The sequence below is a fragment of the Perca flavescens genome, chromosome 18, assembly GCF_004354835.1.
Source record: "Perca flavescens isolate YP-PL-M2 chromosome 18, PFLA_1.0, whole genome shotgun sequence".
NCBI classification, from domain to species: Eukaryota; Metazoa; Chordata; class Actinopteri; order Perciformes; family Percidae; genus Perca; species Perca flavescens.
Genome location: NC_041348.1, coordinates 9,956,993 through 9,982,985, shown reverse-complemented (window position 1 = coordinate 9,982,985; position 25,993 = coordinate 9,956,993). Strand labels below are relative to the sequence as shown.

General features: G+C 41.7%; 1 protein-coding gene across 1 annotated transcript; it reads right to left on the bottom strand.

Moving 5' to 3' along the window:
* Nucleotides 1-1,875: 1,875 nt before the first annotated feature.
* On the bottom strand, nucleotides 1,876-20,073 carry slc35f1 (solute carrier family 35 member F1). The gene is made up of 8 exons (XM_028605715.1): nucleotides 19,685-20,073; nucleotides 17,045-17,220; nucleotides 13,496-13,623; nucleotides 9,595-9,754; nucleotides 7,710-7,866; nucleotides 7,078-7,130; nucleotides 6,792-6,946; nucleotides 1,876-2,241 (listed from the first exon to the last, which is right to left on the bottom strand). The coding sequence occupies exons 1-8, from the start codon at nucleotides 19,780-19,782 to the stop codon at nucleotides 2,008-2,010; spliced, it is 1,161 nt and encodes a 386-aa protein (XP_028461516.1). The 5' UTR covers nucleotides 19,783-20,073; the 3' UTR covers nucleotides 1,876-2,007.
* Between the last annotated feature and the right edge of the window lie 5,920 nt (nucleotides 20,074-25,993).

Below are 25,993 nucleotides of genomic sequence, written 5' to 3'. Positions count from 1 at the left end.
ACGCTGCTGCCAGCCAATGCTATCATGTAAGATAACGATGCAATGGATTGAGAAAATTAAGGCAGGTTTAATTTGCTATTGTCCTTTTCTTTGCCACTTGTGGTGCAAAGACTTTGAACTCGACTTACTACTATTTAGATCACATGTGTCAAACTCAAGGCCCACGGGCCAAATCAGGCCCCTCGCAAATTTTGATCCGGCCCGCATATCAGTTTAGGTTCACAATATGTTTTGGCCCGCCTAGTTGTGCACCAAACCAAAAAGACAGGAAACTCTTTTCAAACTGCATTTACGCGACACTCAAAGGAGAATTTGGCAGATCTGAGACTCAGAAACTCTCACACAACCATAGTTTTTTTGATATTCAGGCTGCGAAACAGTTTGTTGTGAGTCGGCTGTCAGCCTGATTTCCTAAATTCTATGATGGCTAGGGAACTTTGTTCGCTCACTTTTGGCGTTATGTCGACCAATCTGTAAGTGATACAGTAATACAGTCAAAGATATTTTTGACTTTTTCCATTAAATAAAAGCATGTCAATAAGCGTTACGTGTCTGGCCCATGATGTGATTCTCATTTTCCAGGGTGGCCCTTAGTGAAATTGACCTTGACCCCTGATTTAGATTGTTCTTCCTGTTCCAGTGTCAATCAATCAACTACGATTCTAGTCAGAATATGAGTCTGATACTGCCCCATTGGGCTGGGATTATGGGGCGTGTTTCAACCGAGCCAGGAAAGAAAATGCCTCTGCATTCAATTGGATAGACCTCCAACCAATCAGGGCAAGGGAGACAGACGCTGCAAGTCAAAGGCAGACTTCCACAGAGCAAAGGCAGAGGCGGCAGTTTCCATGTCGTGCGGACAGGTGTGGTAATGTGTATACATACAGTATGTGATCGCGGTTCTCTGTTCCTCTTTTAAACTTAATGCGCTGTCGATATCTTCTATAACAGACGCGATGGCGGAATTTACACATCTCAATTCTCCAGCGGCAGCCCTCTTTGTTGTAAACTAACTCAACCCAAGCGCTCTTTGGTGATGTGGTTGATTAAGTTACTGTTGATCATCTGTCCATCATCGTATAAAGCCCGCCCTGACAATTTGATTGGTCCGAACAGCTTTGGTTGGAGCATAGTTGCTCCACAAGGGATCAAGTCCAGACCGAACTTACCGACCAAAATCTTTGTGGGCGGGGCTAAGTTCGGCTGGCATCCAGGCTAGTTCAAGTGTTCAATTCCAAAACATTGTACATGGATGGTATTCGTAAACTGAACTGAAGTACATTTTAAAATTGGACTCTTCTCACAGAGCTGGTGGGCTGGGTGTTTTGACAAAGATGTTTTATTTTACTATAAGTGACATTGTAAGCACATTGTTGACAGCAACTTCAATGCACCACATCAAACAGGATACAAAAGCCAATTATAAGAGGAGAATAATAAATCCTTTGTAAATAATCCAGACAGGAGATTGTATACAGTCATAAAGTTGACATAGAACCAAAAAGTCTTTCGGTAACCCTGTGAAGTTAGGAAATATATTGCTTCCAACATTCCACCGTTTCAACTTTAGCATATACACCGGTATTAAGCACAAACATTCTTGACAGATATAAAAAAAAAAAAAAATTAAAGCAGGAGATTAAATTACAGTAAAATTACAATACCATCTATTTACATGATTTTTTTTCAGTCACTACTGTCTACTAACAGTCTTTGATCACAGTGAACTCAACTCACTTTGCTATTTGTTTTAACGACATTCTGCTTTTTAATTTTTGAATACATGAATTTGTCTTAACTTGGTCACTGAGCGGGTGGAGACTCGCCCCCCTGCCCGCCCCCCTCCCCCCTCCCAATACAGTCCATGAAATTAAAACCTGGACCTACTTGGGTGATCACCCAGCTGTCCTGCTCAGCAGACAGGGTACAGCCAGCACTATTTCTCTGTATACAGCTGCAGCTGACTCACTGATCCCTCAGCTGACAGACTAAACTACCTGCCAGATTTTAGGCGACACGTACAGGAAGCTCATCCCCCGCCTCGGGACCCAGGCTGGTGTAGGTGACGGAGGGCTCCAGGACTCCAGTACCGAGCGGAGGCTGGTCGGTGGCCGGCTGACCACCTGTGTTCCTGAACTGCTTGTAGACTCGCGGGTCCTGGGCCACGTAGGTAGATGAAGTGGAGTAAAGGACAAGGCCCAAGATAATGATGAGGAACGACAACAGATAGAGGCCCGAGAACTGCAACACAGAGACGGACACACTTAAACACAGAAGCTTTATTTCTGTTGATTTATGCTGGTTTAATTAAGCCATAAGGACACAAGAGGGTGTGATTTAACTTCATTATTGGCACTTCAGCGATGCTTACGAACAGCATCACTGCCGTGCCAATAATGATGTTAAATCACGCCCTCTCGTATAATATTGCGATTATACAACAACGGTTACCAACAAAATACAACATATAATCAAACTGTGTTCATATTGTGAGGCAATTTGCTCTCGAAATTACAAAAAAGCAATAGAGACCAGATTTCTAGTCCCTCCCTGTTTAGTCAGCCAGCCAATTTAAGCTAGCGTTAGCTTTGTAGAGATTGTGGGATTTCCTAAACTGAATAAATAAACACACATAAACAAAAAACTGCTATATGTCCGCGGACTTCACATGTAGCAGGCTATTTTTAACATTGCAGCGCTATATATAACTCATTTAATCCAATGAATCACTTTATATAAATATGTTGGGGAGCTTCTATGTGTTCCACTGTGGTTTGTGATTTATTTTCATGAATAAAAAACTGGTTTTGATTCAACTCTGGAATGTTGACATGAGTAATATTTTTTGTGATGAGCATGGTTTGCTGAAACGCATGGCTTTAGTCAAGTCGAGTCCAAGACAAGTCCAAGACCAGGACTAGTCGAGACCGAGTCAAGACCGAGTCCAAAGAGGTTTAAGTCCAAAAGAAGACCGAGTCCAAATGAGAGACAGTCAGTAACGAGACGGAAAAAAAAGAATCCTCTTCAAGACCATTTACTTACCCGTTTATGATTGATGTAATGTGAGAGACAGTAAGGGACCTATTTTAACGATCTAAGCGCATGGCATGAAGCGCCTGGCGCAGGTGCGTTTAGGGCGTGTACAAAGGGTCCGTGCGCCAGGCGCATGGTTCAAAAGGGTTGTACTTAGTGTGTTCATTAATTCATAGGTGTGTTTTGGGCGTAACATGCAATTAACCAATCAGAGTGTCATCTCCAATTCCCTTTAAAAGCCAGGCGTGTCTGTACCTTGGCGCATTGCTATAATGATGGCTGATTTGCTGAGCAGGAAGGAGAGATTTTCAGGAGAAGACACTGATCTGCTCGTGCGTGAAGCAAACGCGCGCGAGCAGATCATATCATAATACTATTTCACATTGTTATAGTTTCATTTAAAATCTTTTGCATGTTTGTGAGCTGCTGCACGTCCCCCTGTGTGTTGTAACAAGCATAGTGTGCGTGCGCTGTGCACGAGCCTAGGCGCATTTTGTACTGTTAAAATAACAATGAAATGCTGCGTTATTGACTTTAGACCAGGTTTTTGTTGGCCAATGGTGCGATAAACTTTCTTCTGCCTCCAGACAGCAATACACCCAGAATGCACCTGAACATACCTCCCTGTAAGACAGCACGCCCATGGGCGCACAGATGGGCGCAGGTGCATTTGCTATTAAAACGAGCTGGGTGCTGAACGGTAAACTGACAACTGCAAGGGTCTTAAACTAGCAAAGACACTTGCTTTGGGCTTTGCGCTGCGCCGGGTGCAAGATAGGCCCCTTAATCTTCTACTTTAAGATGATAATTTTGCTTTATTATTTGCAATAATCAAAAAGCAAGAGACTATAGGATCAAATTAGGCCATATCAGTATTTACTTAAAACATAAAATGGAAATGTTCCCATTCTTCAACTTATTACTTGTCCTGAAGAATTCATAGTACAAAAAGCTCACTGACATTGTGTCTGTGGCCAAACTGAAAATGACTGATACCTGATGATTGAGGTATATAATGCAGCCAGGCATATACCAGGCAACCAATCACAACGTCCGTTCTGGATGGATTTTGAATTAAACTAATACCTGTTTTCTGAACGAGCGCGCTTAATCACTGGTTTTGTTTTGAAGGAGGAAGTTACTTTAGAACAAAAGCATGTACTGTAGTGCTGGACTCGGTCGAGACCAACTAGAATATTTGGCGAGTCCAATGCCCGAGTCCGAGACAAGTCCGAGTCCAAATACCAACGAGTCCAAGACGAGTCCGAGACAACAGAAAAGTGCCTCAAGTAGTACAGCCCTGCTGAAACGGCTCTTGGTGTGCTATCATGCAGATTTGAGCACGCTATAAATGTTTAGTTGACCAATCGGATTGCCTGGCAATTCTGGCAAATGCCAGAGGGGCCACACCATTTTATTTTTTATGTGGGCCGATTTATTTTTTTAATATACAAATAAATTGTCTTTATAGGCCGACAGACGTGTCGGGTTGCACGATTTCACTATGGTTATAATAAGAATTATTATATTAATAATAATAATAATAATAATAATAATAAGTATTTAGCCAGTCAGCAACAGCTGGCCTGGTCCTGAGATGGGCTGACCAACCCAATCAGAGGTTACTCAAATTGGGACGTTAAGTCAAAATCAAGTAAATCAAAGTAAAAAAAGGGATCTTAAGTCCGAACTATTTTCAAAAGGTTTAAATTTGGCTGCTGCAGCGGTGGACACTAGTGCCGCAGAGGTAAGAGGAAAACAGAAAATACAGCTAGCTCAAGTCATTTTCACGCAATTCACGCTACTTCTAGTTAGCTCCAGTGTTTTTTGACAGTAGCCTACATTGTATTAAACAGTTGTAAGCTTAGCGTTGAACCTTGTATATTTTAAAATGTCATTGCTTCGTGATAATTGGTTACAAGTGTTAGCTAGCCTATTACTGAATTGCATGACTGAAATATCAGCAGATAAGGGGGGATTTAGGGTAAATGACGGTCAGCCAAGAGTGTTTTTCCTGCATAGAGAAAGTTTTGGCGCCCCCCCAAAGACGTTTATAGCCAACGCCAAAGAAAGCTGATAAGACAGCTAAGCTGCATCGTTTTGAATGGAACTGAACACTTCACTGTGAAGCTAGCGCTAACGGGATCTCCGTTTGCAGAGTTCAGGTTGTACCGGACACTCCCGGTGATCATGCTGCTCTGGGGGACCGGCGGCGCAGCAAATTCAACCGAACCTAATGAGGCCCTACTAGATTTGTTCTGACAACCTGACGTGGCCTTTGGCACTGGTATAAAGTCTTTTCTGTAAATGTGTTGGCGGCCGAAGACAGATATGGTGCCATTTCGGAATTTGAAATTCAAGCAAGATGACACTGATCACACGTGAATCGACTTTAGGCTTAGCCGTCAACTTGTCTTTGTTGACTAATTAGTGTGCTTTCAAAACCTACCTCGTTTGGTAAGAACTTTTGGACTTTTCGGTTTCATACCAAAACCAAATTACAGGTGGGAAATCCAGATCAAACTGTTATAGTGTTCAAAGCATTTTTTGGATGGTTGGGACTTTCAGACCATATACAGGAAGTTCTGGCATGCTATCGCCGTGCTATAAGAGACGCGTAGCTCCTTTCAGGAACAGCTCAGTGTGAGGTTGAGTGACGGTGGATGCGCTCAGAGCAGACAACTGTCTGCAATCGGATAAATAAGAAATAATGAGTTAGCAGTTTACTTAAGTGGTACTAAATGTACAGTGTAGGTTTTAGTTTGTCTCTCAATAAATGCTGCAGCTCCTCAAAACCCAAGTAAAGTTCCCGTGTCTTGCTTTTCATCAGCACAACAAAACAACAAAGAGCCGCGGTTTACGTATGTGATGACAGCAGGGCATAGTAATGTCATGTAGAGTTCTTTAGCGTGCTTGCATGACCGCAGTGTGAAACCAAAACTTACCGCATCAAATGTATACAATGTAACAAAAATATGAACCTTTGTCCAGACCTTGGTTTCGAGACTTTCAGGTGTGAAAAAGCCCTTTAAAAGGAACACGGCAACTTATTGGGACTTTAGCTTATTCAGACAGGCTTGCTGCAAAGCATATCACTCCGCCCAAGTACTATATTCTTCCGCCTGAAAATATAGTTCCCGGTTTGTTTAGGGTTAGAAGGTGGCTTTGTCTCATGTTACGTTGTTTTTTGTACATGCTGTGACTCTACAAATCACAACATGTAAATAGGAACATGTTGCCGTTATTTTGTCACTTATTGGCAGCAGTAGGATTACTGGAACCATTCACCTGCATGTTCTGTGCTGGCCTGATGCCGCTGGAGCCGTCAGACAGCCTTACAGCACGCACGGTGATGAGAAGGGTATGTATCGACTTGTCTAACTCTGGGGGTTACAGTGAATAAGCTAAATTCCCAATAAGTCGGCGTGTTCCTTTAAGACTCATTGGTAGACTTGTCATGACTTTTTTGTGACAGTCTTAGATACTAAACAGTGAATCCATGGTTCATCATAGGTACTGTCAGTCTTTGTGTCCTGGTCAGAGACCTTCTAGATAACAGGGAATAGATGTTGTGTTACTGTTACTACAGTGTAGAATAGATTTTTGTTTAACTCATTCTTCTTCCTCGTCAACACCTTGCGGGCCATTTACCCACCATGCAACCCGAGCACCGACACTTTGTTGTGTGATGCTCGATGTCTGGACATCTTTTAAACTGCACATCACCGAATGAATGCTCCCTGGCAGTTTGATATTACCTTGTAGTGAAAGAGGAAGAGGCCACAGAAGAAGCAGTACAGGTCAGCTGTGAGCAGGGAGAGATTGACTGAGGTGGCACTCGTTCTCTTTATCACCACCGGCATGAAGCTGTACAGTCCGAACATGAAGGCACTGAAACCAACGTACAGAAGACCTGCAGACACACAGAGGGAGAAAATCACAAGACGTTACATGCACGCTGCTTTTTAAACACCTTTTGGGTAACCTTACATTTTGTGGTAATATTACTTGTGTGTCTGTTTATGTGTGCATGTGCATTCTCACCTATCTGCCAGTCCCAGGGTACCTTCAGCAGCTCCTTGTGTTCCATGATGGCCCTGCAACAGAGCACAAACACAGAGATTAACACAAGACATTAGACTTATTTCAAACCTCAATTAAAAAAAAAATCTATTATCTGGTTTGTACAGAGTACAGTTTTACTGGAACGCAACACAACAATCTACTCGTTCATGTCATTAACAACCAAAAGGCAGTCCCTTCAGAAAAACGCGATTATGCGATCGCATAACTCAATGCATAATCAGCCGCATTTTTGCTCCCGCAACTTCATCGCATAAAATTGCATAAATATCCTGCATGTTCCATCGCATTTTTTAAGAAAACGTGCCGCATAATCAAAACTCTTTCTTTTTTCTGGAAGGACTGAGAAGGACACACGCCTTATGGTGGAATCAGAAAAATAACTCATATTTGACAACAGCATCTGCAACCCTCCCATGTCAAGGTGAAGATGGCATGTTTGTACAGAAGCGAGGATTCTCCTAAAACATATAAGTAAAGTACAAGTACCTTAACATTGTACTTAAGTATTAACAGTACTTGAGTATTGTTAATCACTTTCCACCCCTGCCCAGCTGTCATGAGGTACATCTCTCCCCACCACACCAACTCACAGCTGGATGCCACTGAAGAAGGATCCGAAGAGTCCCATCATGCCGAGGAACTCTACACGGCTCAGGTTCTTCACGATGAACTCCTCACAGACGTTGGAGATCCCGTACAGTGTTGCTCCACCCAGAACAAGAAGGTCCCCAAACAGCTTCTCCTCTCCTGATAGATGAAGAGGAAGGAGATACACATGAGCAAGAAACAAACATTGCAACATTCAAATGCACCCTGAGGATGAACGTGTGTTTGTGCATTGGTGGGCCACATTAAAGGAGACCTATATACTGTTTTCAGGTTCATACTTGTATTTTGTGATTCTACTAGAACATGTTCACATGCTTTGATGTTCAAAAAATACTTTAGTTTGCGCATACTGCCCATGGCTGATGCACCTGTATTCATCCTCTGTCTTTGAAAAAGCCCAGTCTCCTCTGATTGGTCAGTGTGCTTCCGCATGTCCGCAAGTCTGTGGAATCTCCGCTGTTGCACTCAGAGCCTGAGACTGACTGCAACGGTGCAGGACTTTGTACCATTAAAAATCACCAATAAAGGCTTCTAAACCAAATACTACCCAACCGGATATGTTTTAGCAGTAATGTGACCAAAAATTGGCAACATGGCATCATGACTTTGCATAAACATACACGCCACTTTCCTAAAGCCAATTGGCGTGTATGTCTACGCTGTATACAGCGGATGTAAACATACACGGCAAGTGCGTGTTGCGTGTTATCGCGATAACGTGCCGTACTATCGCAAGAACAACGTTGCACGCTTGTAAAAAAAGAAAATTAGAATAAAAAAACGGGTTTACGAAAAGAACATTGGGGAAGACTTAAAAAAAAATTATTACAAACATTTTTAAAAATGGCTGAAAAACGCCACACTCGGGACCCGAACCCTGCCTCTCCTGGATTTTGGAAGTCCTGTGTTTTACCCATCCGCGGACTTACGTCCCTTCATACTACTCGCTACGGCAAAAATTCACACGTAAAGTAGGCCGGATTTCACTCATTTAGGCCGTATATCCGTTGCCTTAGGCTACCTTTGTGTCGCCATTTTAAACTCCGGTAGATTTCTGAGGACTATGGTTAACTGCTCCTCAGATCTTTGCAGGGTAAATCCAGACAGCTAGCTAGACTATCTGTCCAGTCTGAGTTTTCTGTTGCACGACCAAAACTACTTTTGAACGTTCACATGTTCCACCAAAACAAGTTCCTTCCCGAGGCTATTTTGCAGCGGCACCGTTGCTCCGTCCGGCAGCGCCGCAATGGAGGAGGGTCTGGCAAAGCGATACTTGGAATAAATTAACATTAGCAGCCAAGATTAGAGGTTTTCCTGGCGTTAGCATGTAGTTAGTAGTGGATTATAATGGAATAAAGCAGCACTTTCTACCGTCAGAAATGCCAGATAAAAGCTTCTGGACCAAATACTGTACCTGTTTCAGCAGTAATGTGACCTGGAATTGAGGGGGGAAGGGGGCATTAACAACAATTACAGCCAAGATTATAGCTTTCCCTGACTTAGCATGTAGCTAGTCCTATGTAAACACAGCAGTAACCTAAAAAAAAACTGCAAAAGCCTGCCTGGACCAATCATAGAAACCAGAGTAGGAAAAAACCTGTTGAAAGCGTAGCATTTAGAACATTGGGAAATCTGAGGTTTTTGCTCACGGGGATTTCTCTGAAATACGTTTACCTCATTATTTGAAGCTCTGGCCACGTTTAACATGAAAATCTGACATTGTACCATTATATACATGACGGAAAATAGGGAAAAGCATACTAGGTTCCCCGTTTAAGGTCAGCAATGCGACAACCTGTATCTGTGGGCCTAGATGAGCTGACTGCAATCAAAAGTACCTTTGTAATGTTGTGCTCTTTTACTCACCAAGGCCTTGCTGCCGACCAAGTAGGAAGTCAGCTCCCACCATGCAGCCGACCCCCAGCAGGCACAGTCCGGCCCCGACAAAGTGGACAGCCTTGTACCTCACCAAAAGAAAGAACCAGGACAGCAGCAGAACCACTGGGATGACGAAACAGTCCAACAGCTGCCAGGAAGGACAGAGACACAGAGACATAATGAGTCCAGGTTGTTGTTTTTTTGCTACGGATGCTCCATTTGGGAAAAAAAAAAATCATAATCACAATTGTTTTGGTCAATTTTTTTTTAAGATCAATTTTTTTATTCAATTTTTCATTTTAAACAATAACATACAATCAGAACATACAGAACATACAAACACACTTGAACAAGAACAACCCCCCCTCTCTTTCTTCCTTTCTGCTCTCTCCCAAGCAGGTGTAATTTAGAGTCGTCATTAAGTAACAAAACAATCAGGGGCCTCATTTATAAAACTGTGCGTAGATTCTATTCTATTCAGAATTTTCGTACGCAAAAACAATGGGCCTCATTCACCAACCGTTCTTACGAAGAAATGTGTTCTTAAACCCTTCTTACGCACTTTTTTCTGGTAGATTCTGGCATTCACTAATGTTTTCTTAACTTGGATTTGTTCTTAGCTAAGAACAAAATCTACGAACACTGAAAAGCACTCTTATGCACATTTGAGTGATGACAATTTGCTCCAAATGATTGCTTACTGCATTTTATTTAATTCTACAGTCGTTTACAATGATAGTAGTGTACTGTAAAGTATTTCTGATCATTTGTTGATAAAAAATCATATTATTCAAAAAAGTAACACTTCAATTTACATCAGCAATTAAACTGATTAAATCCTGCGTTATTTGGTGATTGATCGCTATTTATAGGGCCAAAATGCAGTGGTAGAATGTAACAAAGTACAAATTCTTCGTAACTGTACTTAAGTACATTTTTCACGTATCTGTACTTTACTTAAGTAGACTCAATAGTGCATAGCCTACTTTTGACTTTTACTTTGTTACATTTTGCAGCAATTATCTATACTTTCTACTCCACTACATTTCTACAATGTTCCGTTACATTTTCTGAACAGTTTCCCCCCTCTGCCAAAACGTCTTCCTGACCGTCACACGTTTGTCTCACCAGTAAAGTTTGGTTGCCGTAGATACTGTATATATGGGTTGCCGTAGATACTGTATATATGGGGCACCGCTGATCCAAGCCAGCTCCGGTGCGGCAGAGCTCGGGCGCAGCGCCGCTGACCCTCGGTAATACAGCCCCGGTAAAAGTGAAAATGAAAACGTTTTTTTTTAATTATTATTCCCGTTTTTAAATCAAAGTTGCCATCTATTTCTCTCCACAGCGTCGTTTACTCCTCCGCCAGGCTGTGTAAGACGCGTTCATATCTTATTTATTTGGCTGGACCTGTTCACATCTCCCCATTTGCGCTGCTTCACACACTTTATTTGCTTACTTGCATGGTTAAAGAAAATAAAATACATCCATGAATAAAACCAACCGCATTCCGATTCTAACAACATATTTCCGTTTCATGGTTAGGATAGGAACTTTTCTTAAAAGCCAGGCCTTGTTTGTGGTTGTGGACACCTTCTACTTTTACTAAAGTAAATATGTCTCTGGTTATTTGTACTTTTATTTAAGTACTGAGATTCAGTACTTCCTCCACCGCGGCTCCGACAAGCTCCGACAAGCTCCGACAACCTGTCTCCCAGGAGGTGCACAGGAAGCGTCATGTCCTTATATGGGAATTTGCGGGGCGTTTTCTTATGCTAATTACGAACAACTGGCACGCGCTTTCAGTTACGAAGACGTGGGATTCATCAATCCTAAGAACACAGGTGCGAACAAATCTGCTGTTTAAGAACACGTCATGAATCCGGCGGAAACTTTTCTTAGAAACCTTCTTAAGAACATATTTAAGAGAAAAATTAGGAAGATATTGGTGAATGAGGCCCAATATTCTGATTTATAACACCTTGCGGTGCACACCGGTACGCACTCTTCTCGTTATAAATACGGACGTGCGTTACCTTATGCGATCGTGCACGAGCCTCACGCTCCTCCCAAGGTCGTCCCATATTTGTTCTAATAAGGTCCATGTTAATCAATCAATGAAAATTCCAGCCTTGAAAGGAGCCCTTGATCACCAATCACGAAACACGGAAAAAACACGATTCAGTGTGTGTCAGATCGATGTGCTTCTAACAGAGGTAGAACATCGAAACAAAATCCTGTTTGGAAGCCTTAACCTTTAGCTCAATTACCAATGATAAATAAATAATTTATGGTTCATAGTTGCCATTTACCCCTGTGAGATCAAATTTATAATCATATGATCATTTTCGTTTCTTGTGAGAAAGGAAATTCAATTATTAAAAAGGTAAAAAATAGAAACAAGATTTTGGATCATTATTGGTGCAAAACAGGTGAAAGTGCTTGAAATGTAACAATTTGGTAACTGTGTGGGAATAGCAGGTGCAGAAAGACAACATTCACACACACAGACACCTACAATCAGACACGACCACATAAAGACGCACACACACACACACACACACCCACACAAACACACACATATACACATCAAACAAACAACACATTTCCCGGGGAGAGGCAGGGGAGGAGGTGTGGGAGGATCCCCTGCCTCTCCCCGTTGCTGGCAGCCCCTCGCCGGGCGCCGCGACCGGCTCTGGGTCGGTTAAGCAAGAACGGGATTGTTGGGTTCAGGAAAACAAAAACTGGGTTAGGTTCGGAAAACGGGCATGCCATCGGAGTTCACTAAAACGCAGTCGCCAAAACCTTGGGAGTATTACGCACGATCACACGTGTGGTCAAAAGTTTGCGGAAAACGTGGAACATTTTTACGCATGGAAATTATTTATAAATCCCGACTATTGCGAGGAATGTTGCGACAGCAAATTTCACCCTGCTTCACGCAACTTTTTCTTGCGTAACAGGTTTTATAAATGAGGCCCCTGGTCAGTAGGAATTCGACATCCTGTCACATCAGATATTATTGATGTTGTTTTATTCCAGAACTCATGCACCTGTTCACACTCCCAGACCATGTGCAGGAAAGTTCCAGTTTCTTCAGGTTGACAGAACGTGCAATATACTAGGGTGACCATATTTAGATTTCCAAAAAAAGAGGACACTCGGCCCTGCCTCGAGACAAATCCAGACCGGCTTCTCAGAGGTTAATGAACATGCTTTATTGTGCCTCAATGGTGCAAAAATAACTTCTTTAATAAAATAAAATATAATCTGTAACAACCTGTACCAAAATAATAGCTCTCTTTTAAAATAAATAAATAATATGAAATAATGTTCTATATATGACCTCTTCTGTGTTAGAAAATCCAGCTTCAACAAAATATCTCTTAATACCTTTTCAATGTAATAAGATAAATAATAAAGACACTGAAACATATGTGCCAGCTTTGCACACGGCTTGAGCCCCCCTAAAGAGGGTCTAAAGTCTCCAATGGCTACATATCTTTTTAGTGCATAGAATACTATGCTATTAAAATAATAATTGTTGGCACGATTTTATAAATAATGTTTTTATGTTAAAAATAGGCCAGTAAGCCTATCATTAATGTGTTTTTCAGGAAGCGGTTGATTTATATTGTCTAATAGTATGTTGGATTCATGTTAAGACATTTAAAATTTTGAAAAAAAACAAAATTCAAAACATTAAGAATTTGGTGCCCCCCCCCTGCAGTAATTCTGAGGACCCCCAAGGGGTCCTGGACCCCATGTTGAAGATCTCTGCGTTAAAGTAACCATCCCAACAACCCAGTGCAACTCAGTAGCATCTCTTTTGTTAGACCCCCCCCCCTCCAGTTGGAAACTGAGGGTTAACAAAGGTTTACAAACTCACCTGTACACTGGAGAGTGTTGTGTACTGGTAAGCTTTCAGCACCAGATAGTTGGCCTCGATGTCTATCAAACCCAGAATCATGTATTTCCACCAGCGCTGCTTCAGAATGGCCAGCAGGTTCCCTTCCCCTGGGGAGACGGAGAGAGAGACAGGGTCAAAAAATGAGAATACAATGTTACAATGTTACAATGTAAGAAAAAGAGGTGATACTGGGATATGTGGGACTGCATCTATGTTGAAATAAACGGACCAGAGTGATGTCATTGTTACATACTGTGCATGTACTCTGCATGTACTGCCAGTGGTGGAATGTAACTTAGTACATGTACTTAGTACTGTACTTAAGCATAAATGTTGAGGTACTTGTACTTTAATTGAGTCTTTTCTTTTAATGCCACTTTATACTTCTACTCCGCTACGTTTCAGAGAGAATTTTGTACTTTTTACTCCACTACATTCATCTCACAGCTTTAGTTACTAGTTACTTTACCCATTAAGATTTTTGCACACAAAACACTTGTAGTTTATCAAATACAATGTTTTATTATAGATTAAAGGTCCCATGGCATGAAAATTTCACTTTATGAGTTTTTTTAACATTAATATGAGTTCCCCTAGCCTGTCTATGGTCCCCCAGTGGTTAGAAATGGTGATAGGTGTAAACCGAGCCCTGGGTATCCTGCTCTGCCTTTGAGAAAATGAAAGCTCAGATGGGCCGATCTGGAATCTTCTCCTTATGAGGTCATAAAGAGGAAGGTTACCTCCCCTTTCTCTGCTTTGCTCACCCAGAGAATTTGGCCCACCCATGAGAGAGAGACATCATGGCTTTCAAATGAGCAAAGTGGCAGTTGGTAAAGGCCAAAAGCCAGTTTCTAAAATGCGAGGATTTTTCTTGACTTTTCATACTTTAAGTACATTTTCCTGATGATACTTACATACTTTGACTTAAAGGGTAACTACCGTTTTTTTCAACTTGGACTATTTTCCTATGTTTGTTTGTCTAAGTGACTGATGGGAACAACAGTCTTTGGCATTGGTCAAGTATTCAGTGAGATCTCTGCAGTCGGCAGCGGCGAAACAAGCTACAATCTAAGTTAATAGGACAATTGTCCAGCTTGTGTTTACCTTCACAAAAGTGCTCGTTTTGCCACTGACGCCCGTTAGATTGTTATTCTAAGTGTCTGACAACAATATGGAAAGGATTTCTAAGGAGGTCGACCTTTCTGTTGAAGAGTAAGATCCTTTTTTTAAACATAAAAACATCAGCGAAGTTGTGCTCGCTAAACCCACCATGTAAATAAACCGTAATTTTACCATCGTAACATACACTTCATTCAAAGTCCACAGAAACTAAATTAAACTATGAAAAGCTGTTTTGGGTTGTCTTTTTCACTTACCCAACCATCACAACTCAAGTTTTGTTTGAAATAAACACATAGTTTACCGATTTACATGTGAAAATATGTTGGCTCTCTACACGCTAAAAGTATTACTTTTTTAAATGGAGTCTGGTGGGTTTAGAACTAGCGACTTCAGAGCTGTTTCTGGTTAAACAGAAAGGTCTCAAAGAGGTTTTAAAGGTCTATCTCTGAAGGGATCCTTTCATAATGTTGTCAGACACTTAGAATATTAATCTTAGCCTGTCGGTGGCAAAACGAGCACTTTTGTGAAGCTGGACAGTTGCCCTATTAACTTACATTGTAGCTTGTTTCACCGCTGCTGACTGCAGCGATCTCGCTTAATAACGCACCAATATCAAAGATGGTTGTTCCCATCAGTCACTTAGACACAAAAACAGGGTCCAGGTTGAAAAAAAAACAGTAGTTACCCTTTAAGTAACATTTTCAATGCAGGCCTTTAACTTGTAACAGAGTATTTTTACAGTGTGGTATTAGTACTTTTACTTAAGTAAAGGATCTGAATTATTCTTCCACCTCGTTGTACTGCTGGCCTCCTGCTGCCTCATTGTTCAGAGATGGAGGGGCAGTCCCCCGTAGTCACAGACTAAATGATGATGCCGTGGTCAGGGCTCCATCGTGTTAAGCATTTCATATGACTGCACTCTACACAATGTGATCAGAAGAATTGATGTGGTCCTATTTATTAAAAGATGTAAATGCTACAATGCATCTTCAAGTGAGATCCTGTCAGTGACTTTATAATCAGTGCTGTACAAATGAGAGCTGGAGTGACATGTAATATGATGAACAACGTTCTCTGGCGTGCATTGCTCCGTTTGAAATAGACTGGACATTCTATAAGCAGCTAATCCATACAGAATGTGTTGAATTTAGCTGCATTAATCATAATCTATATCCACGACGTTCCACTTCCAGTGCCGCCGGGAAATTCCTCCGGATGTCCGTTACCTTCCGCTAGCTTTGTGGTGGATTTCTGAGGACTATGGTTAATTGCTCCTCAGATCTCTGCAGGGTAAATCCAGACAGCTAGCTAGACTATCTGTCCAATCTGAGTTTTCTGTTGCACGACTAAAACCACTTTTGAACGTACACGTTCCACCAAAACAAGTTCCTTCTGAGGCTATTTTGCAGCGCCACCGTTGCTCCGTCCGGCGCTTAGCATCGCCCAAGACGATTGTGATTGGTTTTAAAGAAATGCCAATAAACCAGAGCACGTTCCGCTCCCATCCCGGAATGCTGTGTGGACTCGCCAGACCCCTCCTCCGCAGCGCTGTGGAGGAAGGTCTGGCAATACGAGACTACGTTAATCATAACATGTTTAATTCTGACCTATAATTGTACCAATGTACCAATTATTCTGGTTACACTTATAAATCACTCAAAACAGTATGATTTTTACTAGAAGGGTTTCAGCAGGGTGAATAGGATTGATACCAAAACAAGGATCCTTGCCACGTTCTGGGTACACGAACACTGTTTGCGTGCATGTGCGTGCGCACCGACTACTTTGTTAGTTCATGGAAATCACACAAAAACCCTTTTATTAGCTATAAGAAGAAAGAAAGGCTTCAAGTGCTGCGGAAATAAGGGCTCAGAAACAACATGGGGAGGGGGGGGTCCTGTGGATCCTCCCCCAGGAATTTTGTTGCGTCAAACACTTCATGCATTCTGGTTGAATTTTTATGCTAAAACGTAGGGTGGGAAGGTTTTTTTTTCTCTCCTGTAGATCATCTTTTCTCATTTAATGTTATCTCTGGTGAGTCAACACACACATGTAGGAAGAATTTACTCTTCCTCGTCTTTGTGTCTTTTGTTTGTGGAAGGAACCTTCTTTAATTGCGCCTGTTCACATCACTGAAAAATGTATGCATTAATAAACCTCTGGACTTTAATAGCGCCGATGTGTTTGAGCGAGATTTCGGCTGAAGTTCAAAACATATCTCAGATGATTGTGTTGTACTTTTCCAAAACATTTTTGAAACAAATTTGCTTTTAAAAAGTTATGGGGACAAAAGCAACCATTTCAAAAAAAAGAGGTGGGGACATGTCCCCAGTGTAAATGAAACCTAGGCACACACACACACACACACACACACACACACAACACACACACACACACACAGTTTACCTTGCCTGACTGCCAGTGTGGTGGTGTAGACCAGAAATAGCAGGATGTAGTTGAGAAAGCTCTGGAACACCGGCGTGTTTGCGTGGAAGTCATCAGCCAGGTACTTGCTGGTCAGACTGATAGCACAGACTAACAAGGACAGGACCTGACCCAGGGCCAGGGTCACCAACAGGTCCCTGCAGAGGACACGAGACATGGACAAAGGCTCATCTTTGTTTCATTAAGGCAATATGATAGTCTCAGTATTTATCAGCAGTTACATACAGTACAGGCCAAAAGTTTGGACACACCTTCTCATTCAAATGTGTTTCATTTTCATGACTATTTACATTGTAGATTCTCACTGAAGGCATCAAAACTATGAATGAAAACATATGGAATTATGTACTTAACAAAAAAGTGTGAAATAACTGAAAACATGTCTTATATTTTAGATTCTTCAAAGTAGCCACCCTTTGCTTTTTTTATTAATAAGGGGAAAAAAAATTCCACTAATTAACCCTGACAAAGCACACCTGTGAAGTGAAAACCATTTCAGGTGACTACCTCATGAAGCTCATTGAGAGAACACCAAGGGTTTGCAGTTATCAAAAAAAGCAAAGGGTGGCTACTTTGAGGAATCTAAAATATAAGACATGTTTTCAGTTATTTCACAGTTGAATGAGGTGTGTCCAAACGTTTGGCCTGTACTGTATATTTCAATTTTGGCCAATTTTGGCCCATGCCTCCTTTGTTTTGGCCCACTATGGCATTTGACATGCTCACGCTTATTCTCTTATTTTGAAAGTGCGGTAAAATCCTAACCGTAATGACTACAAAACATCCATTTTGTGCAGCTAAAGTCATTCATCTGAGTTTTTCGGCAATGTAAAGCACAGTGCCGGTAAACTTCCCTATTAAATTAATTATTAATATTTTTTTTGGCCTGTGGCCTTCCATCCAGATACATACTTCTCATCTCCGTGCGTGTCGAAACGCTGTCTGACAAACCCACCGTTAGCCTAGCCTAGCACAGATCCTGGAGGTAACCGGCTCCATCTAGCCTACTGCTCCCAATAAGTGACAAAGTAACGCCAACATGTTCCTATTTAAATGTTGTGATTTGTATAGTCACAGGGTGTACAAATAACAAGGTCACATGAGACACAGCCATCTTCTAACCGCATACATACTGGGAACTATATTCTCAGAAAGGCGAAGCACTGCTACTTCTGCTACTTGGGCGGAGTGATTTGCTCGCAGAACTCCAGGCGAACTCTCTGGTCCTTCTGCTCCTCACCACAGGGCTTCTCAGGTGCTGCGATCCAGGATCTGTGCTAAGCTAGGCTAGCGGTGAATTTGGGCACCTCTGTTTTAAATTATTCGTAAACCTGCAACTTGGCCACTAGGGGCAGCAGGAACAAGCTGTAAACACAACATTAACACATTTGTTGATCTTATTTACACATCCAGCAGTTACAGGGTGACAGAATAAAGATAAGATTAGTGTACCTAAAGTGAGAACAAGTTCAGTGGGCACTTTATGAGCTACACCTTTCTTTGGAGGACAAATACAGCATCTCCAGGTTTGTGTTAGGGATGCTTCTCTCTCTACGACTGTTGTAGTGTCCTATTTATTACAGTTACTGTTAGCAATGTATTATGGACCTGAGTACTGAAATTAAGAACTCTGATCTTCCTCATCTGAGAGGAGGCGGATCACTTTGGACTTCACATATTCACTATTTCTCGCTGGCTAGTTATGACCACAGGCTGGACCAATCTCACCATAATGAGTTGACGTGCAGCCTTTCTCCCCTGTGCCGGGTTAACTCGGACTGAGAGGTCCCAAATTGCTGGGTAATATCTATCATATTTATTCTTTGTGTGCATGTACTGTTTTGTGTTTGTATTCCGTTCACTTCCCTGACACGTCGCCTTCTTTGCTTGTTTGTGAGCCTGCTTTGTTCTGTCTGCCTGCTTTTAATAAAAAGGATGGATTACAATAACATCCCTTTGTGGGACACACACACACACACACACACACACACACACACACACACACACACACACACACACAAACACAGTGACATGGGCCTGATATGCTGGTCTCAAATTTGGATTGTTACCAGGCTCCACAATCACAACAGAGGCCAGGGATAAAAGCGCAGCAGATGGCAGGAAAGGGTAGACAAAGTGTGTGTGTGTGTGTGTGTGTGTGTGTGTGTGTGTGTGTGTGTGTGTGTGTGTGTGTGTGTGTGTGTGTGTGTGCAGCACAACCTCAGTACAGGGCAGGCTGATAAACCCACCATGGCAGCCAGCAGCAGGCACCAAACCAGCTCACCGTGCCCAGGCTCTGCTCCAGTACCAGAGCGTGCAGGAATGCCCCCAGTCACACACACACACACACACACACACACACACACACACACACACACACACACACACACACACACACACACACACGACATCTGTTGCACAACATGCTTCCTGCAGCAGCAGCAGCATCAGCAGCAGCGGCAGGCTGAATATGACAGGTTGACGTTACAGGTTATGTTAGAACAAAAGGTGTCCGCAGTGATGAGCCGCTGCTGGAGCGTGGAGTGAATGCAAAGGGATGCTCGCCGAGGACCAGCGCCTTCATCACCATCACCATCTTACCTGGTTAAGACCCTCCTGATCCGCTGGTAAAGGCTCGGTGCTGGGGTGCCCGTACCTCTGGGGACGCTCTCCACAGTGGAGACGACAGACATCATCATTCCACAGACTGAGCGCAGATCAGCGCATTGTGCTCCGAGGAGGACCGGAGGAGGAGGAGGAGGAGGAGGAGGAGGAGGGGACGGGGAGCAGGCTCACCTCGGCGGCGGCAACGGACCTCCCTGATCTCCGTCCGTGTTGCTTCGCAGCAGCGCAGTTCCGAAAAGGGGGACTACACAGTATAGGGTGGTGTTAGGGTGGAACTAACCGGGCTGCAGGGTCCAGGATGCCCATCCCCTGATTAGAAACGACAGGATTCCGAAGCAGGTCCTGGAGAAGCTCATTTCACCACAAGGTGGCGTCGTTTTCCCCAGACACCCATCATGGGATGAAAACGTAATACATCCGGATGTATGGACATACTGTAGGCTACATGTATCAATTCAGAGCATACAGTCCCTGAACAAAAAAAATGAAGTCCAAAATAGCTACTGTCAAATGATCACGTGATCAAAATTGAATTCATGTTGTGAAACAAACCAGGGCCATGGCCTGAATTATATAATGACATCAGTTCAAATTCCTCCTCCATTCCCTGTGTCCCTTATCTACAGAAGCGCAGTGGTGCCACAGCAGAAACAAGAAAAACATATCAGTATCACGTAAAAAAAAAAAAAAAAAAAAAGGTGACTGGTTAACAGATAACAAGATGTTTTTCATGTTTTTACACGATAGTTTCAGTTATTACAACATATAAACTTATCAAGTTATAACAAGAACCTTTTCTTGTTATTACAATATACTATTTATCACGTTGTAACATGAAGTTTCCCGTTATAACGTGCTCATTTATTGTATGCCATCCTTCCACCATCATCAATAGAAGTAGAATTTCCCCATGTCTCAGCCCAAGCAGAAGTAGAACTTAAAGGACAATTCCGGCACAAAATGAACCTAGGGGTTAATAACACATGTGTTCTCTGGGATATGTTTTCATGCTAACTGAATGTGACCAGTTTCATAGCAAACCGCTAACTAGCTTATAACGCTAGTCGTCGGGGCATAGCTAAAATAAGTAAGTAAATTTCTATACCACTAACAAGGCTCAAAATAGCACTCCGACGGTAGCATAATGAGGCTCCCTACGTGTAAACCAAAGCATTGAGAACTTTGTAAGTGTACAGACAGTTTATTAAAAAGAGAGTTTATAAAGACAGTACCGTTCGGTATACAGGCAGACGCCATCTTGGGAAAACAGTCATGACTAGCCGAACGCCGATGAACGCCATGCAATGTTAGCTGAACTGAATGCAATGTCTTTCTAATCTATCTTTTTGATAAACTGTCTGTACACTTATAAGTTGTCAATGCTTGGGTTTACATGTAGGGACCCTCATTATGCTATTTTGAGCCTTGTTAGTGGTATAGAAATAGAGATTTATTTTAACTTTATCTGTGCCCCGATGAATAACATTATGAGGTAATTAGCGGTTTGAGATAAAACTGGTCACATTCAATTAGCATGAAAAAATATCCCAGAGAACGGTACCTATGTGTTATTAACCCCATTTTGCGCCGAATCTGTCCTTTAATCAAATCGTGTATATGAGCCATATTTGGTAATTTATCCATCCGCACTGTGTCTTCATTCTAACAGGAGTTTCATGTTCTAACAAAATAAATTATCACATTATAAAGTGAAACTTTTCTGGTTAAAACGTGATAAATTGTAAATTGTTATAACAAGAAAACATTCTTGATATATCTTGATTGTTATATTACTGTGTTACAGCAAAAAGGAATACATTACTGTAATTGTTACTCCAAACACTGCCAATAAACCAGAGCATGTTTTTCTCCCATCCCAGAATGCTGTGGACTCACCAGACCCTCCTCCGCAGCGCTTCGTAGGAGGAAGATCTGGCAAAACGAGACTATAACTTGATAAGTTTGTATGTAATAATAACGTGAATGAAAATGACTTGACTTGATTTGAAAGCTTTGTAAAAACAGGATATTTGTGGTGAGAAATAAATGTAAAAAATTTTATTTAGTGTCAGAAACAGAGCCAGGACCCAGTGGTGAAGAGACTACTGCTCTCACTCTCTGTTGACTCTGCTGTTGTACCATAGCGTGTGAATAAGCAAACATTATCACTGAAAAAATGCTTTTCTTACTAAGTATCTTACTTATTTCCAGTTCAAATATCTAAATATTTGTAATTCAAGATACGTTTACTAGACAAGTGAAATGGCATAAGAAATTAAGTCTTGTTTTCTGAAAAAAAACAACCTAAAAATTAAGTGATTTTGTTTTTTTGTTGATGCTTAAAACCAAGCTAGAACAATTATTTTTGTTACCCAATTGGCAGATAATGTAGCTTGTTTTAAGCAAAAAAATCACTTAATTTTTAGGTGTTTTTTCATACTTGTTTAGTAAACGCATCTTCATGTAAGATTTTTTTTTTTTTGATATTTGGACTGGAAACGAGACAAAAATACTAAGTAAGAAAAGCATTTTTTTTTTTTGCAATGATCACATTAGTTACAGTATAACAACTTTCTATGCCAAAGTGTTACTAGTGACCCATTATGTTTTTAATCAAACGATAGTGAATATACAAAGCCCACAATTGAAAGGGAATAGGATAAAAGTCATATGAATTAAGCCTGCATATTTTGCCATTTGGAAATTTTTAATTTGCTTTGATTTAATTCAATTTAATTTGAACGTGCTTTCCATTTCAAATATGTTAAAGATTACAATATGCTTTTATTGTGATTAAATACAGGTGCACTTGAGTCTAGGGATACAGAAGGAAGTGTGAAAGGGAGAGCAGAGTCGACTCAGGGACAGATAGCAGAGTCAACAACTCAGCAGCAGAACGCAGAACGACAAGCTAGGAACAAGGCAGATAAAGATGATTCTGTTGATAGTTTTGATTACTTTGCTCGACCTGAGTCACAGGATATACATACATTTTTTTTTCTTATCATCCTCAACAAATCCCAAATGTTCCTATACCAAAGGTTTTCAATAGCAAAAATGGAACAAACCACAAGTGGCTAACTTGTGGCTAAAAACAATCTCTGTACTGTTCAGTTTGTTTGGCATTTGCACCTTTGGTAAGTGATGGCCCTTTCATAAAGGGAGGCATGAAATACTGGAAACACATTCACCAAAGGATAGTGGAACATGAAAAAAGTAAGACACAGAGATAGTGCAGAGGCTTACTTTCTGAAAATACAAAAGGCAGATGTGAAAAGCCTGTTGACTGGCAACCAAATGTCATTACGTGCTGAGCAAGTGAAAAAGAAAGGCCAGGTGATGGAGCGTATAGTGGACGTTGTTAAAGTCATAGGCAAATGTGGCCTTAGCTACAGCGGAGATAAAGAAGAGGGAGCCTTTAGCTTAGAAAACATTGCTGTTCATCATGGTAACGTCCTGGAGTTGATTCTACTCTTGAGTAGATATGACATTTGCCTCCGAACAGCATGTTAACTCTTGCATTGAAAACAGCAAAAAGCAGCATGAAACTGGTGCAAAAGGCAGAGGCGCTCTAGTTACTCTGCTGTCAAAAGAGACAATAAATAAAGTTGTGGATGTCATTAGCCAACTGATAAATGTGACTATAGCAGAAGAAGTGAGACAAGCTGGCATGTTTTCAGTTCAAACTGACACAACCCAAGATATCACCTCCAAAGACCAGTGTTCAATCGTACTTCGATATGTAACAGATGTCATTCACGAAAGACTGATTGGTATGGTGGACTGTGAGTCATCTACTGGCCAGAATTTTGTAGAGCTTCTGGAAAAAGTGCTACTGAACCTTAATATTGACATTGGCACATGTGTGGGCAACCCAACAGATGGTGCAGCTATTATGCATGGTCAGTTTAGGGGGTTTTCTACACTCCTCTCTGAGCATTCCCCCAATCAGGTTCATATTTGGTGTTATGCCCATCTTTTGAATCTTGTACTGGCAGAGACAACAGGCAGTGTTGTGGAAAGCGCGTCTCTGTGTTCACTGCTTAACAATGTAGCAGTTTTTTTAAGAGAGTCATACAAGCGCATGCAGAAGTGGGAGGAGAAGAGTCAGGACAAGCATCACAGACGACTGTGCCCAATTGGGCCAACTAGGTGGTGGGCCAAGGATCAGGCACTAAGTAAAGTGTTTGGGTGCTTCGGGAATCCTCAGGAAGGCTTGTTTTTTTAAGTGCTCATGACTTTAGACACCATTATAGATGACAGTACACAAAAGCCAACTGTGAGGGCCAAGGCAAAGGGATTCATAGAAGGCTCTTTGAAGTATGAGACAGTGGTCACTGCTCAACTCTTCCTTCGCATTTTTGAGCTTACATCCCCTCCTTTCAAAATACTTACAGACAAAGGGAATGGATATCATCACAGCTCAACGTCTGGTCAAGGGTACAGAGGAGGGTCTCAGGAAGTGTGCTAGGGACTTTGAAGGAGTTAAGTGTGCAGCTGATGAGTTTGTGAAGTGGGCTAATGGAAAGTTGCAAGAGGAGAAAGAATTTGAGCTTGTAGTGCAGGCTGCCTTTTCTGAGAGAAGGATCAGAAAAAAGAAAAGAATGCCAGGAGAGCTTGCAGAAGATGAGCAGTTAGCATCAGCTGATACTGACTTTGAGGTAAAAGTACACAATGTCATTGTAGACACAGTAACAGGCAGTATCCAAAGGAGGTTCTCTGCTGATGCAAAACTTTGCTCAGATTTTGCCTGTTTAGACCCTAGAAACTGTGCTCATGTGAGGGAAAATGGACTCCCCAGCTCAGCTCTGGAAGAAATAAGCAAATGTCTGCTTGAGTTTGACGACAGGGCTACAGTTGGCACATTATGTGGTGAACTGTACAGCCTTGCATCTCAGTGGGACAGACTAAAGATGTCCCCTCTGGAGGGTTACATTGTCAGGACAGCTAGTGAAATCCCACAAGGAGGTGATGAGGATCCTTCCATGGAACAGCAGGATGTCGAACTAGACAGAAAAACTTGTTCCTCCTGTAAAAACTGTGTCATTTGTGTTCATCTCATTCTCTCTCAGTACAATTAATCTACTAACTGATGCCTACCATGTGATTGGACTCGCCTACAAGTTGCTATTAACACTGTCCATCACACAAGTAGCCTGTGAGAGAAGCTTCTCAACAGTGAAATTCATAAAAAACAGGCTCAGGAGCACTTTAACTCAGAAGAACTTTGAGGCACTCATGCTGATGTGCACTGAGAAAGAAATTCTCATGTCTTTGGACGATGACACTGTGATAGATAAAGTTGCAGAGACCAGTGCTCTGCTCAGGCGTTTATTAATGTTTTAGGGTTGTCCATGTTTCCTTGAAGCTAAACTTATGCAGAGGAAAAAGAGATGAAACAATCATTAGAAAGTTATACTGTGAAAAAAAGTCAGATAACAACCAATACTTGTTTAATTCTTTAACTAATGTTCTCATAATTGTGAAAAATATTTGAAGTTGTAAAGCAGCGGTTTCCTTGAAAAAGAGATGATACTGTCATTAGAAAGTGCAATACATTTCATTTTAATCTTTATTTTTTATTTTCCATCCATCCATCCATCTTCGTCCGCTTATCCGGTGTCGGGTCGCGGGGGGAGCAGCTCCAGCAGGGGACCCCAAACTTCCCTTTCCCGAGCAACATTAACCAGCTCCGACTGGGGGATCCCGAGGCGTTCCCAGGCCAGGTTGGAGATATAATCCCTCCACCTAGTCCTGGGTCTTCCCCGAGGCCTCCTCCCAGCTGGACGGGCCTGGAACACCTCCCTAGGGAGGCGCCCAGGGGGCATCCTTACCAGATGCCCGAACCACCTCAACTGGCTCCTTTCGACGCTATTTTTTATTTTGTTTCATATATTTGTTTTTGTTAGATTTTTTTCTTCATTTAAATGTTTGGATATTTTTGAATACTAATTCTTAAAGAAAATAGATTCTGATACTGTCCTGTTATTAACCGTTCTATAATAAATCTTCACTGTGAAGCAAAACTTAGGCTACTGTTTTTGCACTGAATTGGAAATGATATTATTCAAAAATACAATGAATTACAAGGCTGTAGAGAACAGTGCGCCTATTGCAGACTTATATTCTGAGGTTCGAATTACATTATTTTAATATAGTCAGTCGTGAACTAAAGTGGGCCGGTCTAAGGCATGAAACTCCAGGGCTGAAAATTAAAAACGACACGGTTCTTAATTTCAATTAACAACCGTGTCCTCTGGAACACTAATTATTCTTATGTTGTTG

Excerpts from the sequence above, each read along its gene's own strand:
- slc35f1 (XM_028605715.1), bottom strand. The coding sequence starts at position 19,782 with ATGATGATGTCTGTCGTCTCCACTGTGGAGAGCGTCCCCAGAGGTACG. Across the intron at positions 6,947-7,077 it reads ACCCTGGGACTGGCAGATAG|GTCTTCTGTACGTTGGTTTC; the intron begins GTGAGAATGCAC and ends GTGTGTCTGCAG. Across the intron at positions 2,242-6,791 it reads TCTTCCTCTTTCACTACAAG|TTCTCGGGCCTCTATCTGTT; the intron begins GTAATATCAAAC and ends TCTGTGTTGCAG.